The 18,117-nt window shown below is 42.6% G+C and overlaps 1 protein-coding gene across 3 annotated transcripts in view; it reads right to left on the bottom strand.

Annotated features, from left to right (window-relative positions):
* Nucleotides 1-18,117, bottom strand: part of LOC129817786 (cytospin-B-like) — a 195,097-nt gene that overhangs the window by 22,489 nt on the left and 154,491 nt on the right. For all 3 annotated transcript variants that reach the window (XM_055873348.1, XM_055873355.1, XM_055873364.1), the window contains one exon: nucleotides 5,613-5,729. In XM_055873348.1, the coding sequence (XP_055729323.1) occupies nucleotides 5,613-5,729 (117 nt within the window). The remainder of the gene's footprint in view (nucleotides 1-5,612; nucleotides 5,730-18,117) is intronic.

The raw sequence follows: 18,117 nt of genomic DNA, 5'->3' as shown, positions 1-18,117 counted from the left end.
AGACTTGTCCTGAAGCCACTTCTGCGTTGTCTTGGCTGTGTGCTTAGGGTCGTTGTCCTGTTGGAAGGTGAACCTTCGCCCCAGTCTGAGGTCTTGAGCGCTATGGAGCAGGTTTTTATCAAGGATCTCGCTGTACTTTGCTGCGTTCATCTTTCCCTCGATCCTGACTAGTCTCCCAGTCCATGCCGCTGAAAAACATCCCCCCAGCATGATGCTTCCACCACCATGCTTCACCATAGGGATGGTGCCAGGTTTCCTCCAGACGTGAAGCTTGGCATTCAGGCCAAAGGGTTCAATCTTGGTTTCATAAGACCAGAGAATATTGTTTCTCATTGTCTAAGAGTCCTTTAGATGGACTGTCATGTGCCTTTTACTGAGAAGTGGCTTCTGTCTGGCCACTCTACCACAAAGGCCTGATTGGTGAAGTGCTGCAGAGATCTCCTTCTGGAAGGTTCTCCCATCTACACAGAGGAACTCTAGAGCTCTGTCAGAGTGTCCTTCGGGTTCTTGGTCACCTCCCTGACCAAGGCCCTTCTCCCCCAATTGCTTAGTTTGGCTGGGCGGCCATCTCTAGGAAGAGTCTTGGTGATTCCAAACTTCTTCCATTTAAGAACGATGGAGGCCACTGTGTTCTTGGGGACCTTCAATGCTGCAGACATTTTTTGGTACCCTTCCCCAGATCTGTGCCTTGACACAATCCTGTCTCGGAGCTCTATGGACAATTCTTTCGACCTCATGGCTTGGTTTTTGCTCTGACATGCACTGTCAACTATGGGACCTTATATAGACAGATGTATGCCTTTCCAAATCATGTCCAATCAATTGGATTTACCACAGGTGGACTCCAATCAAGTTGTAGAAACATCCCAAGGATGATCAATGAAACCAGGATGCACCTTAGCTCAATTTTGAGTCTCATAGCAAAGGGTCTGAATTCTTATGTAAATAAGGTATCTGTTTTTTATTTAGAATACATTGGCAAAATTTTCAATAAAACCTGTTTTCGCTTTGTCATTATGGGGTCGTCGGGAGGGGGGCGGGAGAGTGGAGCGTGGACGTGTGGGGTTGGGGAAATGGGGTTGGGGAAATGGGGTTGGGGGTGGAGGGTCAATTATTTGTCTCTCCTTTTTCCTTTGCAAACTACATTGATTGAACTGACCTCTTGGAGACCTAGAACCGGTTCTGGTTCACGCTCCACTCTCAGTTCAATCAACCCCACACGTCCACGCTCCACTCTCCCGCCCCCCTCCCGACGACCCCATAATGACAAAGCGAAAACAGGTTTTATTGAAAATTTTGCCAAAGTGGTTGTCTTTGGCTGGGACTGGGAGACATGCACATTCAAGACTATTATTATTTCTATACTATTTTTGAACAGATAGCCTCTGTTGTTTTCTTTGGACAGGCCCATGATGTCAGCTGCACGGCGTGAAAATGATTTATTAATAAAGGATGAGAGCTGAGATTGGGAAACCAAAGAGGCTGAACCTCATGGTGTTGGAGTCTAACAGTAAATAATGTTTGATAAATAACCTTATTTCGAGCCATGACAGAGAGCTTTGATAAATGGAATGGAAGATAGAAGATCTAAAGAACATTCTAGGAAAGGAGCACTCTAACTTCTGCTTTCAAAGGGGGCCTGTAAGTCTAGAAACTAGGAAGTCACTCAACAGAACACATTAAAGCCAACACACAGCCCTCACTGAATAATTCACTGGGGATGGGCTAGCTTTGTCTGTCATCGGGAAGGCACAGAAAGGTTTTACCATAGTAATCAGCCTGGCTAATTTGTCACGTATAGCATGCAGCATCGGATGTGTGTTTGTGTGTGTGTGTGCCGAAGTGTCGTCCTCTTTTGTTTATAGTGAGCTGGTCGAATAAACACAGGGGTGCTGAACCCAACACATGGCACGAAGCGGAGCCTGTTTGCTGTGTTTTTGTGCCCTTCTCTCTCCTCTCTATATGCCACCTGCATATACATACAGCAGGACTGTCTGTCAACACTAATACATAGCCACTTCTCTTTAACACCAAGTGATAGAGGGTGGCTTTAAAGGTACATGCTTGTCATACAAAAGCCCTTAGGGCTGGATTCATTCCAGACCGCAGAAGATCCACGTATGCAGTGTTTACCGTGAACGCAGCCTTCGTAGAACACAGACACATTGCATTTAAAATTAAAAATTGCGCTATAGCGCAGATCTTCCACTGTCCGGATTGAATCTAGGCCTTAGTCTAAGGCAGGTATTCCCAAACTGGGGTACGCAATGCCATCGGGGGTACGCCAAATAAAAATGTGATTCACATTTTTTTTTCACATTTTCAAACAGTGCTATACATTTGGGTGAGTTTTTTTTCTCTCGCCTGAGTAGCCTCGTTTTACTGCCAAAAATATAATCTAGTGTAACAACAAAATATAATCTAGCGAAATAACAACACAATGTCAAATATAGGAAGCCTAGTCAAATAATTAACATCCAATCACATTAACCGTTACTCTCTTGTGGAGAGTGAAGGACTTAATTCTTTCTGTTGCCGCAGATATGGCTGGGACATTGCTGGGGAAAAAAATATACAGACAATGTCAGCATCAAACATCACTGTTTCACGATGCATCAGTGACATGGCAGGAGATGTTTCGAAACAATTACTGCTTCGCAGATTAGCCAGTGAATTATATGCATTACAGCTGGATGAGTCAACAGACGTGGCGGGCCTGGCACAGCTCCTGGTACATGTCCGTAACGTTTATGGGGGGGTCAATTAAGGAAGACATCCTCTTCTGCAAACCACTGGAAACCAGGACAATAGTAGAGGATATTTTTAAAGTACTGGAGAGCTTTGTGACATCAAATGGACTTTGGTGGTCAAGATGTGTTGGTATCTGTACTGATGGCGCAAAAGCCATGACCGGGAGACATAGTGGAGTGGTAACGCACGTGCAAGCAGTTGCTCCCGACGCCACTTGGGTACACTGCAGCATCCACCGAGAGGCGGTTTTGAACACTACAGTGAAAATGGTTAACTTTGTTAAAGCAAGGCCCCTGAACTCTCGTTTATTTTCTCCACTATGCAATTATATGGGCAGCGACCATGTAACGCTTTTACAACAGACAGAAGTGCGCTAGTTATCAAGGGGCAAAGTATTGACAAGTTTTCATTACTGACCATATTTTTCGCTTGTCCGACCGCTTGCATGGTGACGAGTTTCTCACACAACTGGCCTATCTGGGTGATGTTTTTTTCTCGCCTGAATGATCTGAATTGAGGATTACAGTATATGCAACTACAGTATATGCAATGTGCGGAACAAAATTGAGGCTATGATTAAGAAGTTGGAGCTCTTCTCTGTTTGCATTAGGAAAACACACAGGTCTTTCCATCACTGTATGATTTTTTTGTGTGCAAATGAACTCAAGCTTACAGACAATGTCAAATGTGATATAGCGAAGCACCTGAGTGAGAGTGAGCCGGGTGCACAATTACGCAGGTACTTTCCAGAAATGGACGACAAACAACTGGATTCGTTATCCCTTTCATGCCCTGCCTCCATTCCACTTACCGATATCTGAACAAGAGAGCCTCATCGAAATTGCAACAAGCGGTTCTGTGAAAATGTAATTTAATCTGAAGCCACTGACAGATTTCTGGATTGGGCTTCGCTCAGAGTATCCTGCCTTGGTAAATCACTGCTGTTAAGACACTGATGCCCTTTGCAAACACGTACCTATGTGAGAGTATATTCTCGGCCCTCACTAGCAAGAAAACGAAATACAGGCACAGACTGTGTGTGGAAAATGATTTAAGACTGAGACTCTCTCCAATACAACCCAACATTGCAGAGTTATGTGCATCCAAGTCACTGACGTGATCTTCCTGTCTGGTTTGGCGCCCCCCCTTGGGTTATGCCGTGGCGGAGATCTTTGTGGGCTATACTCGGCCTTGTCTCAGGATGGTAAGTTGGTGGTTGAAGATATCACTCTAGTGGTGTGGGGGTTGTGCCTTGGCAAAGTGGGTGGGGTTATATCCTTCCTGTTTGGCCCCGTCCGGGGGTATCATCGGATGGGGCCGCAGTGTCTCCTGACCCCTCCTGTCTCAGCCTCCAGTATTTATGCTGCATTAGTTTATGTGTCGGGGGGCTAGGGCCAGTTTGTTATATCTGGAGTACTTGTCCTGTCTTATCCGGTGTCCTGTGTGAATTTAAGTATGCTCTCTCTAATTCTCTCTTTCTCTCTTTCTTTCTCTCTCTCAGAGGACCTGAGCCCTAGGACCATGCCTCAGGACGACCTGACATGATGACTCCTTGCTGTCCCCAGTCCACCTGGCCGTGCTGCTGCTCCAGTTTCAACTGTTCTGCCTGCGGCTATGGAACCCTGACCTGTTCACCGGACGTGCTACCTGTCCCAGACCTGCTGTTTTCAACTCTCTAGAGACCGCAGGAGCGGTAGAGATACTCTTAATGATCGGCTATGAAAAGCCAACTGACATTTACTCCTGAGGTGCTGCACCCTCGACAACTACTGTGATTATTATTATTTGACCATGCTGGTCATTTATGAACATTTGAACATCTTGGCCATGTTCTGTTATAATCTCCACCCGGCACAGCCAGAAGAGGACTTGCCACCCCTCATAGCCTGGTTCCGCTCTAGGTTTCTTCCTAGGTTTTGGCCTTTCTTGGGAGTTTTTCCTAGCCACCGTGCTTCTACACCTGCATTGCTTGCTGTTTGGGGTTTTAGGCTGGGTTTCTGTACAGCACTTTGAGTTATCAGCTGATGTACGAAGGGCTATATAAATACATTTGATTTGATCCTTTCAAGCACACCCTTCTCATTAACCTGTGATGAGTTCACAATTTTCTATGAACAAATTCGGTTTTTTATGTAAGATGGTTAAATAAAGAGCAAAATGATTAATTATTATAATATTATTATTTGTGCCCTGGTCCTATAAGAGCTCTTTGTCACTTCCCATGAGCCGGGTTGTGATTAAAAACTCACACTCATTCTTATGTCTAATAAATGTATCGTATAGTGTGTGTGTGTGGCAGGCTTACAATGATGGCAATAAACAACATTTGAGAGTGCGCTGACCCTGGTGCTAGAGGGGGTACGCAGCTGGAGGTTGAATGTTCAAAGGGGTATGGGATTCTAAAAAGTTTGAGAACCACTGGTCTAAGGGATTAAAATGTGTCTTTATCAATGGTGCTTTGGAGGATCTCCCAAATGTGAAGGAACATGCTCCACCACATTTAGTTGGTTTTACATGCTGTAATGCTTACGCACCCGTTTAGTAAAATGTTCACCACAGTAAAATGCTATTTAACACGCAAACAGCTTGTGTGCCCCTGCATACCTTTAGTAAATCTCAGCCTATGTTTCTCATACAATAGACTTTAGTGTAAGGTATTACAGTTTTGCGCTATGAATGATTGGAGGTTTGGAGGTACTCTAAAAGGTTCTTGAAGAAGAAAATAATTGAGTAAGTAGAAGGTCACATCAGTGTGGGTGTCCATGTTCATGAGCTCTTAATTGGAATGATAAATGAATGAGTGTGTGTGTGTGTTCGTGCAGTTGTCTGCATGTATGCATGCATGTGTGTGAGATGGGTACCTTGTCTTGACTGATGAGTTCCTGGTAAGGGATGTGTGCGGGCAGGTAGGTGTGGAGGAGAGCACAGAATGCCAGGCCATCACTCCAGCTGCTGCTGAAGTTTGTCACATCAATGTTCTACAAGAGAGAAAGATGGAGAGAGAAATCAGAGAGAGAGAGAGCGATTGAGAGAGAGAGAAAGAGATATGTATAGAGAGAGGAAGGTGTCATTCTTATTCTAGTACCAGCAGTGGATGTGTCAATAAGAAAGTTTAACAACAATACCAAGCTTAAAAGAAACATTTATTTACATACAGTACATTATGCATAAAGAAGAGAATGAAAACAACCTGGTCAACCTTCATTGTCCCCTATTATAAACTGGCCATTAGCTTTAGGTTGCATTTAGTTCTTGCTCATTCAGCCGGAAAGGAGGGAAAGTAATGATCTACATCCTGAGGACATGGTTAAGGCATGCGGAAGCACATAAAAACACCCACTCAAGTACATTAACATATGAAGCAACACACAAATGAAAACGAATGGTGTAGTTTCATCTCCATACTTAGTCCATAGTTGATCAATAAGCTAGCTCATGTGCGATTGGAGAGCTACTTGTATTGCTGTGTGTTAACATTGATTGAATTTATTGGATAATTAAAAGCAGTAGGCCGCTCCAGCCTGAGACAATATTACATAGATAAAAGATTATTGAGTATAAAAACACAATCAAGCCCGGAGGCTTATTTCCATTGTGGTACTCATTTTGCAGCAAGATGACAGGTGGGCAAGATCGACACTTCACATGCACTCAATGCAATTAAATACAACAACAACAATAGCAATTTACAACAATCCATTTACAACAATTTATAACAATATCTACAGCACAGAGATGCCCATTTACGAGGCACCTCATGAGGAAATACCCCTCATCAAACTGTCATGTTATTTCTCAAATGTTTTGTAAGAGGGTCTTGTCTTATTCCTATAAACCCTTCATCCATATTCCAGTGTGTTTTACAACTGAAACTGTAACGTCTGCTTCCAACTCACACTCTCAAACACGTAGATCCCCTGAACGCAGCTCACTTTCCAGCCCACTTTCCAGCTCACTTTCCAGCTCACACTCTCAAACACATAGATCCCCTGAACACAGCTCACTCTCCAGATCCAAATCACCTGAATTCTGATCACCAGTTCACACACCTGTATGTCATTTACACACAATATTTAGTTCAGTTCTTTGCACCCCATCATTGTGAGGTATTGTTTGTTTGATACACCTTTCTATTCGGAGCTCTGTTTTTCCCTGTATTAGTCCTCCTGTGTACCGTAGTTTTGGCCATCCTCACTAACGACGCCTTTTTGCCTATTCCCTGCCTGTACTTTTGCCTATCAGATTTCCTGTCTTCAACCTTGTGCCTGATCTCCCGGACTACGTCATTAGCCTTCTCCCTGCCTGTACTGTTGCCTTTTTGGACCCCCTGTATATGACATTTTGCCTGCCCTTGGACCCAGCTACCTGCCTCCTCCAGTGGTCCTTTACAAATAAACACCTGCTGCGCCCTGCGCTTGAAACCAGCACTCTGTCTCCCATTGTGTTCATTACAGAAACATCCAGCGCAGCATGTCCAGGGGTTTGTGTGTGTGTCTCTCTCCACACACAGCACCTCATCCATCATGTCAAACATACAATAAGAAGGTCTAAGAGGTCTAAGGAAAGACAAGAGCTTTCTCCAGCTTTCATCCCTACTCACTGAGCATAGATGTCAATTCAACGTCTATTCTGTTTTGGTTCAACATCATTTCATTGAAATTAAGTGGAAACAATGTTGATTCAACCAGTGTGTGCCCAGTGGGTCTCCACTCTCCCAGTCACACTGTAAAAATAAGTTGATTCAACATACAATTGTAAGGCAACCAGCTGTAATAGGATTTGAGTTTATTCAACAAAATAGCATTAAAGTTAATTGAATCTACAATTGTAAGGCAACCATCTGCAATAGGATTGTGAGTTTGCTCAACATTTGGATAAATAGCTGAACGAACATACAATTCAACTTGAGAATGTATGTTCAACTTTTTTGCATATTTCTTTATGACAATACATTACATATATCATAAGGCCTTTTTTTGAGGGACTAATTACACCCTAACGCAGTGGTCTAAAACTCCTGCAAGTCATATTATGCTGGCTTGCAAAGTGATGTGCAATTCCTATTGGAATCCAGCCAAAGTGAGGATATCCAACAATTTGAACTTTTAATCAACTGCAACCTGCATTCACAATGACTGCCAAGGTAGGGAAGATAGTTTATTGAGACTACCTAAATTATATAAACTGAAACAGACATCTCAATAACGGGTGCAAAAAATCCAACTACTAACAGATTGGATTAGCTTAGAATTTGTATTTATTTATGTTTGTGTAGCATAAGATGAAACAACCAATTAATGTACATGCAAAAACACAGGTATTGAAACAAACAATTCTGAAAATCAACCTGCAATAGAGCATGCTGGGAAATATAATGTTGGCGTGGTTTTGAGCAAACATACGCTTGTAATTTTACTCAACATGCTGTTCAAATTCATCTCACTTTGAGCAGAGTTTGTTAATTCAATTTACAACTGTAAGGTAACAGCAGGGTAGCCTAGTGGTTAGAGTGTTGGACTAGTAACTGATAGGTTGCAAGATCAAATCTCCGAGCTGACAAGGTAAAAGAAATCTGTTGTTCTGCCCCTGAACAAGGCAGTTAACCCACTCTCCCTAAGCCATCATTGAAAATAAGAATTTGTTCTTAACTGACTTGCCTAGTTAAACAAAGGTAAAATAAAAAACACAGACTGGAGGTAACACAGACTGGAATATGTTCTGGGATTCTTCTGATGACATTGAGGAGTACACCACATCAGTCACTGGCTTCATCAATAAGTGCATTGATGATGTTGTCTCCACAGTGACTGCTAGTACATACCCCAAACAGAAGCCATGGATTACAAGCAACATCTGCACTGAGCTAAAGGGTCGAGCTGCTGCTTTCAAGGAGTGGGACTATAACCCAGAAGTTTATAAGAAATCACGCTATGCCCTCTGACGAACCATCAAACAGGCAAAGTGTCAATACAGGCCTAAGATCGAATTGTATGGATGTGGCAGGGCTTGCAAACTATTACAGACTACAAAGAGAAGCACAGCTGAGAGCTGCTCAGTGACACGAGCCGACCAGACGAGCTAAATTACTTATATGCTCGCTTCGAGGCAAGTAACACTGAAACATGCATGAGCGCATCAGCTGTTCCGGACAACTGTGTGATCAAGCTCTCCGCAGCTGATGTGAGTAAGACCTTTAAACAAGTCAACTTTCACAAGGCCGCAGGGCCAGACGGATTACCAGGACGTGTACTGTGAGCATGCACTGACCAACTGGCAAGTGTCTTTACTGACATTTTCAACCTCTCCCTGTCTGATTCTGTAAAAACAACATGTTTCAAGCAGACACCATAGTTCCTGTGCCCAAGAACACTAAGGTAACCTGCCTAAATGACTACCGACCCGTAGCACTCATGTCAGTAGCCATGAAGTGCTTTGAAAGGATGGTCATGGCTAAAAATCAACACCATTGTCCTAGAAACCTTAGACGCACTCCAAATTGCATACCGTCCCAACAAATCCACAGATGATGCAATCTCTATTGCACTCCACACTGCACTTTCACACCTGGACAAAAGGAACACCTATGTGAGAATGCTATTCATTGACTACAGCTTAGTGTTCAACACCATAGTGCCCTCAAAGCTCACCAAAGCTAAGGACCAAAGATAAGGACCCTGGGACTAAACAGCTCCCTCTGCAACAGGATCCTGGACTTACTGACGGGCCACCCCCAGGTGCTAAGGGTAGGTAACAACATATCCGCCTCGCGGATCCTCAACACGGGGGCCCCTCAGGGGTGCGTGCTCTGTCCCCTCCTGTACTCCCGGTTCACTCATGACTGCACGGCCAGGTACGACTCCAACACCCTCATTAAGTTTGAAGATGACACAACAGTGTCTGATCACCGACAACGACGAGACAGCCTATAGAGAGGAAGTCAGAGACCAGACCGTGTGGTGCCCGGACAATAACCTCTCCCTCAATGTGATCAAGACAAAGGAGATGATTGTGGACTACAGGAAAAGGAAGACTGAGAACGCCCCCATTCTCATCGACGGGGTTGTAGAGGAGCAGGTTGAGAGCTTCAAGTTCCTTGGGGTCCACATCACCAACAAACTAACATGGTCCAAGCACACCAAAACAGTCGTGAAGAGGGCACAACAAAACGTATTCCCCCTCAGGAGACTGAAAAGATTTGGCATGGGTCCTCAGATCCTCAAAAGGTTCTACAGCTGCACCATCGAGAGCATCCTGACGGGTTGCATCACTACTTGATATGGCAACTGCTCTGTCTCCGACCGCAAGGAACTACAGAGGGAACTACAGATGCTCGCGATGGTGCAGCTGTAGAACCTTTTGAGGATCTGAGGACCCGGCAAGCGGTACTGGAGCGCCAAGTCTAGGTCCAAGAGGCTTATAAACAGCTTCTACCCCCAAGCCATAACTCCTGAACATCTAATCAAATGGCTACCAAGTCTATTTGCATTACCCTCCCCTCTCTTTTACGCTGCTGCTACCCTCTGTTATTATCTATGCATAGTCACTTTAATAACTCTACCTACATGTAAATATTACCTCAATTACTTGGACTAACTGGTGCCCCCGCACATTGACCGGTACCCCCTGTATATAGCTTCACTATTGTTTTTTTACTTCTGCTCTTTAATTATTTGTTACATTTATTTCTCTTTTTCTTATTTTTTTCTTAAAACTGCATTGTTGGTTAAGGGCTTGTAAGTAAGCATTTCATTGTAAGGTCTACCTGTTGTATTTGGCGCATGTGACAAATACAATTTGATTAGAACATTTTATTTGATTTAACCAGCTACAATAGCATTGTGAGTTTGGTTAACATTTGGGCATATACAGTACCGGTCAAAAGATTTAGAACACCTACTCATTCAAGGGTTTTCTTTATTTTTACTATTTTCTACACTGTAGAATAATAGTGAAGACATCAAAACTATGAAATAACACACATGAAATCATGTAGTAACCAAAAAAGGGTAAAACAAATCTAAATATATTTTAAATTTCAGATTCTTCAAATAGCCAGCCTTTGCCTTGATGACAGCTTTGCACACTCAAGGCATTCTCTAAACCAGTTCATGAGGTAGTCACCTGGAATGCATTTCAATTAACAGGTGTGCCTTATTAAAAGTTAATTTGTGGAATTTCTTTCCTTCTTAATGCGTCTGAGCCAATCAGTTGTGTGGTGACAATGTAGGGGGGTATACTGAAGATAGCCCTATTTGGTAAAACACCAAGTCCATATTATGGCAAGAACAGTCTATCATTTCTTTAAGACATGAAGGTCAGTCAATAGGTAACATTTCAAGAACTTTGAAAGTGCAGTCACAAAAACCATCAAGCATTATGATGAAACTGGCTCTCATGAGCACCGCCACTGGAATAGAAGACCCAGAGCTACATCTGCTGCAGAGGATAAGTTCATTAGTTACCAGCCTCAGAAATTGCAGCCCAAATACATGCTTCACAGAGTTCAAGTAACAGAAAAAACATCTCAACATCAACTGTTCATGGTCGAATTGCTGCAAAGAAAACACTACTAAAGGACACCGCTAAGAAGAAGAGGCTTGTTTAGGCCAAGAAACACGAGTCCAAATTTTTGGTTCCAACTGCTGTGTCTTTGTGAGACGCTGTGTGGGTGAACGGAATATCTCTGCATGTGTATTCCCCACCATAAAGCATGGAGGAGGTGTGGAGGTGTGGAGGTGCTTTGCTCGTGACACTGTCTGTGATTTATTTAGAATTTAAGGCACACTTAACCAGCATGGCTACCACAGCATTATGCAGCGATACGCCATCCCATCTGGTTTGGGCTTAGTGGGACTATCATTTAATTTTCAACAGGACATTGACTCAACACACCTCCAGAATGTGTAAGGGCTATTTCACCAAGAAAGTGAGTGATGGAGTGCTGCATCAGATGACTTGGGCTCCACAATCCCCCGAACTCAACCAAATTGAGATGGTTTGGGATGAGTCGGACCACAGAATGAAGGAAAAGCAGCCAACAAGTGCTCAGCATATGTGGGAACTCCTTCAAGACTGTTGGAAAAGCATTCCAGGTGAAGCTGGTTGAGAGAATGCCAAGAGTGCGCAAAGCTGTCATCAAGGCAAATGGTGGCTATTTGAAGAATCTCAAATCTCAAATATATGTTATACTATATTTATATATAGATTCCATATGTGTTATTTTATAGTTTTGATGTCTTCACTATTGTTCTACAATGTAGAAAATAGTAAAAATAAAGAAAAACCCTTGAATGAGTAGGCATTCTAAAACTTTTGACCAGTAGTGTAGCTGAACCAACATACAGTGTTACCTTCGAACGGCAAACACAAATTTTTCATTTTAGTCAACATGTTCTTATACATTCAACTCCCTGTGAGTAAAGTTTGTTGAGTGAACAAACGTTTATACATTAGAGAACAGAATAATGCTGATTAAGCAATTGGTTAAGTTGACTTTTTTTCTTTTACAGTGTAGATCCTAGTTGAATTGAGAGTCATTTCTTGTGTCCCCTTCTTCCCTTCCATGTTCTGCCAGATCCAGAGGGGATGTTGGGAACAGGACACCCAGCCAGAGAGCTGTCTCCCCTGGGTGCAATCCCTGTAGGTCCCCTGACCCTGTCACTTAGTTGTCCTGCTGTCTGTCCCAGATGGACTTCCTGTCACAGGTCTTCTGGGAGGATAGGGAAGGCTCAAATGCTGCAATGCATTCCTGAGGTTACAGAACGGTCACTTTGGCTGCATACCAAATGGTACTCTATTCCGTCTATACACTGCACTGCCAAAAGTCTGGATTTAAAAGTAGTGCTCTAAATAGGGAATAGGGTGCCGTTTGGGATGTAGACTTTATCATTCTGCAGTTCTCAATAACAGGTGCCGCTGTTGGGTCCATTTTACGGGACATTTTATTACAGCCATTGTGTTATTAACAGCAAGGAACCTTACAGTCTATTCCTTGATTCACTAGAGACAGATTCCATTCAGTACAAATGCACTAAACCAAAAGCATGTAGATTAGAACAAGACATCCCATCACTGTGAGATAACTCATTGCCTGTCTATTATTGTCTCCCACCCAGGCAGACCTGCACAGGTTCCTTACATACATCCCTCAACTTCCCTCTCTCCTGTCCTGCCAGTCTGTGGACTGGAGCAGCAGCAGGTCTGAGCCCATTCTACTGTATTGGGATGAGACAGCCAGACACACTGATACACACACCCACAGGGTCTGTCTGACTCAGACAATGACTCATGGGTTGGGCAGGGAGGTAGAGGAGGGATGAAGGGGTCCATAGTCTGTGTGTTTGTGTGTCTTGTTCTGAGGAGCACAGAGTTACATCCTGGTCTGGTCTTGGCCATGTTTGGGTGGGGGAGGGGGCAGAATAAAGGGGGATGGGGGATAGAGAGAGGGGGCACCATGAATGTTAAAACAACAGCAGACCCGATCATTACTCGGGGACCAGGCTCAGAAAAGCAAACACAGCATCAAGCGACAGGAAATGTCTCGCTCTACACAGAAGACTGAGCTGCCCAGTTACTAGAACCAAAAGGAGAGAGAAATCAAATGAAAGTATATTGAGGGAGAGAGCGAGAAGAGGGGGAGAGATAGAGATAGAGAAGGGGCGTGAGGGAGATTGAGAAGGAGAGAGGGGGTGAGAGAGGAGAGGGGGGAGAGAGGTGGAAGTGGGCAAGCTAGATATGGATAGAGTGGGGGAGAGATGAATCGAGATAGATAGTATACATTTGCTTTGCCGGTAATCCAGCTGTACCTCTTTCCTGCAGTCAAATGACCAAATCGTCCTCTAGTGGCCTCATGGGTGGAATGTTATTAATATTTTACATAATTTCATAATTAATAAACATATATTTTTTTTAACTCCCACCCTTACATCCGGTGTTTCTATGTCAAACGGTTTTGTTATATTTCAGTCTTCTGTCATGTGATGTATATAAAGTGTAATATTGGAATGCAAACTCAAAATGGAATATATTTCAACTCCATATTTTACTCTATATTTTAAGTCCATAATCATGTGTGTGAGGTGTAGGGCTGACCCCATTTAGTCAACTGGTCAATTGTTTGATCGATAGGCTGTTGGTCGACCGAGATTTCTTTAGTAGAGCAGTAGCAAAAAACACACAAAAAAGACACCGATCTGATTTGCATCTGTCTGAGTGGACTGATCCATTGTGGAGGCCGTGGGGATGGCACAGTCCATCAGTCTAAGACGTGTTACTGAAATTGTATATGGTTATATTATGTAAGAACAATGATGCAACAGAAATAAAAAATTATATTATTTAATAACAAATGTGCTTTCTCCCACGTTGGATAGTAGTCGCTGTCCACGGTTCTGAATCACATCAGTGTGCTGTTGAATTGGCGCCTTTTCCTAGACCATGTTGCTATGTGCATAATAGAAAAGTTAACCAGCATATTGGTGTTGAGAAGAATGCGGTGGAGGCAGCAGTGGAGTTAGGAGAAGATAAAACAGCCCTTGCCTTAATGGTCTAAGAAAAGTGAGGAGAGAGGAAACCCCAACTTAATTATGTCTATAATCAATTGCCTAACTGTTAAATGTACCTGGCTTTATAAATCATCCATATATATCTACAGAAAAGACAGATCCTACTTCTGTTGCCGGTTTGAGTATTTGTTTAATAGCCTTCTGATTCCGTGAGCACCAAGCCACACACAACCACATGTCGGGTAATGTCACGATCGTCATGGGAAGAAGTGGACCAAAACGCAGCGTGGTACATGTTCATTCTATTTATTTATTTAACGAACACCGGCAACAACAAAACAAACTACGAACGTGACGTTCTGCAGGGCAAAATACCAACCAATGCAAAAATAAGAACCCACAAATGAAAGAGAGAAAAAGGACTACCTAAGTATGATCCCCAATCAGAGACAACGATAGACAGCTGCCTCTGATTGGGAACCACACTCGGCCAAAAACAAAGAAATAGAAAACATAGAAATAAAGAAACTAGAATGCCCACCCTAGTCACACCCTGGCCTAACCAAAATAGAGAATAAAAACCTCTCTATGGCCAGGGCGTGACAGGTAAACCATTTTTAAACTGTTTTTAATCTTTGCTATGCTGTAATAAAGACTTTACACTTTCTTTTCATTAGACCAGCCTCTCTGGTATTATTTATAATTTATTTAGTGTTGTAACCTTTTCTCAATAGGGGGTGCTGTTTGCACTTTGTAATAATTTCGTTCCCAAATTAAACTGCCTCGTACTCAATTCTTGCTCGTACAATATGCATATTATTATTACTATTGGATAGAAAACACTCTCTAGTTTCTAAAACCGTTGGAGAAATTTTCCTATGAGGATGTGAGAATGCTGAAATCTGCAGGCTGTTCTGAGGTCCGTTTATTAATTTGCATGTCTTCTATTGGTTGAGATGCACTGCATACGCCTTCCCCTGGATGTCAGCGAATAGTGAGAATTGAAATGGAGTTGCTAGGCAGATCTGAGGGCTTATAAATGGGCTGGCAACGTGGGGTTCTCTCTTTCTTCTCTTCGCCATGACGCAAAAAGGACCTCAGGATGTCGTTCTAGAAAGCTCCCGTTATAGCCCTTAGATATAAGTCAGCTTTTTTACTGATGGGGGTGCTCCCGGATCCGGGATTGTGAGGAAGTAGAAGTTAAACTGTTCCAAACTGTCTGGAAATGTGTATTTCTAACAATAATAATAACACTCCTCTCCCTTGATCTCCTTCTTATTGTTATTATTACTATTATCATGATCAATTTTTATAATAATAAGTAATGTCATTATCATTAGTAGGCCGAGTATAGCAGCCTTGTATAACCACCATCGAGCTGTAGGCCGAAGAGAGCATCCTGTTTAGTCTTAATACCGTAGCTTACTTAGGCCTATATTTCAGTTCTTATATAGGCTACTGCACCAATCATTAATTTATTCATTCATGTCATCACACAACATACGAGTCATTCATGATTTGAAATGCAATCAAGCATTTTAGTTTTAAAATAAAATAACAAAGCGACCATTGAATAATTAGCGTAAACAATAAATAGGCCTAAACTGTTCCATTTCCTGAAATTGCATTCACAAATGAATGTGACTGTTTTTAGTCTTTGCTGTAATAAAGACATTACAAAAATTGAAAAAAACATTACACTGTGTTGTTTACTTTGTTCCAAATGCTCATGAAAATGATATTGTAATCTACAGTAACAGCACCTGTTTGACACATAATATGCATGCAGCGCTTGCTCCTTACCTTCTTTTTCCCCAGTATTTTCCACAACCAGTCAAATTTATTCCACACATCTGACTTCCCCTTTACCCCCTGAGCAACCAGTAAACATTCCCCCATTTTTAGTTTATTTGTCACATCCTCTGCATTCATTTTGCTGAGTTTGTTATTACCAATTTTTTGATGTGATTATGATTATGATTATTTTTAAAATTACTTAATCTTTTTTCAACTAGGCAAGTCAATTAAGAACAAATTCTCATTTACGGCCTACCCCGGCCAAACCCGGACGACGCAGGGCCAATTGTGCGCTGCCCTATTAGGACTCCAAATCATGTGATTCAGCCTGGATTCGAACCAGGGGCTGTAGTGATGCCTCTTGCACTGAGATGCAGTGCCGTAGACCACTGTGCCACTCGGGAGCTATAGGTCAGGCCCTATTGGTCACATGCATGCGATGCATACATGTGTCACGTAAAGAGAGCAAGGGTTGAGGGAATATGGAATGTTTTTCCTAAATAAATTAGGGATTTTGGTAGCATAACTTTTCAGTCAGACTCCCTCTAGTCATTTGTGAGTGTTAATTATTTCATCAAACAGTTCGCTTAAAGCATCAGACAAGCTCAGTGCATATAATTGATTTGATTAAAACACATACAAGGATGTGTCTATATATGGAGAAAAAAAACATGTTTTAAAATTTCGACCCATCGATTGGTCGAAAGAAGATGTGTTTAAGACTACCAATAAACACTCTGTGTGACCCTGATTTAGCCCACTGCAGTAAAATATTAAGTAGATAACATACAGTATGATTGCATTAGGAAGCCCAGCCAGTCAGCCAGTCAGTAAGCCAGCCAGCAAGTCTGCCAGCCAGTCAGCCATACAATATCACCATCAGCTATGACAACAAATAAGTTCCAATACTATAAATAAAGCTCTCTACATACTACAGCACAAACCAACACTCACTGGCACAACACATTGTCATTGGAGTTACAATAAAACCTGTGTAATGCTAGTTAGCATTGCCTTGCAAAACTACCTCTAACTTCCTTCATACTGAACGCAAGACATAACAATGGTATCCGGGAGTTCATCTGACTCTGGGGAAGTAGATAAATAGCCTGGCTGACGCAACTCATGTGACTCAAAGCGAAAGAGAGCTGTGACACACTGGTCTGGACAGGAAGCCGTTGTAAATGCAGTATTTGCTCCGAGTTGTGCTTATTTCTGGCTGAGCTTAGATTGGTTCTCTCAAACGGTTGTATTTTATTTCCTGGGGGGTTGAGACGTCACGTTGTATTTTAAAATCCAACAGTTGTATTGGAAGGGGGCTGCGGTCGGGGGCTGTGTGTGGTTGTCCACATGGGTTTGAGGGAGAATGACACAGAGGAGAATCAATCAGTAAAAAAGCACATTCCCTTCGTTATTGACACATCGTGCCGACAACATCAAAATAGCCTTTACAAACAATCAAGTCAGGAGGACTTCAAGTTAGGTTTTAGCCAGGTTAGTAGATAAAGGGTTTCATTTGCAAAATCCCGAGATATCCCTTTAAGCCGTGAGCCCCTCTCTGTGTCTCTCTTTGTCTGTCCCTATTTGAGTAAAGGAGTGGGTGAACAAAGAAAATGGAAGCTGCCGTAATAGGCCATGCAATTAATCATGACAGCCTGACCAATGAAAGCCTGAAAGAAAAGTACAGCCAGGGCCAGACAGGGAAACACACACACACACACACACACACACACAGGAGCGGCAGGTTAAGTCAAATATATATTTCTAGCGCTGACTGCTGAAAACTACTTTATTGAGAAAAAATTTACTTACTATGACTGTGATATGTGGTTGTCCCACCTAGTGAATGCACTAACTGTAAGTTGCTCTGGATAACAGCGTCTGCTAAATGACTAAAATGTAAATGTAATATGAGTGTGAGGCAGCCCATCCATATATAATAATGGACTGTGTTCTCTCTCTCGGGTGTTAAGAGTGGCAGAAGTCAAGAGTGGCAGAAGTCAAATAGGACTTAGGGCTATTTGACTTCTGCCACTCTAACACCCGAGAGAGAGAGAGAGAGAGA

This window comes from Salvelinus fontinalis, chromosome 2 (assembly GCF_029448725.1).
Source record: "Salvelinus fontinalis isolate EN_2023a chromosome 2, ASM2944872v1, whole genome shotgun sequence".
Classification (NCBI taxonomy): domain Eukaryota; kingdom Metazoa; phylum Chordata; class Actinopteri; order Salmoniformes; family Salmonidae; genus Salvelinus; species Salvelinus fontinalis.
This window is presented reverse-complemented; position numbering and strand designations above follow the sequence as displayed.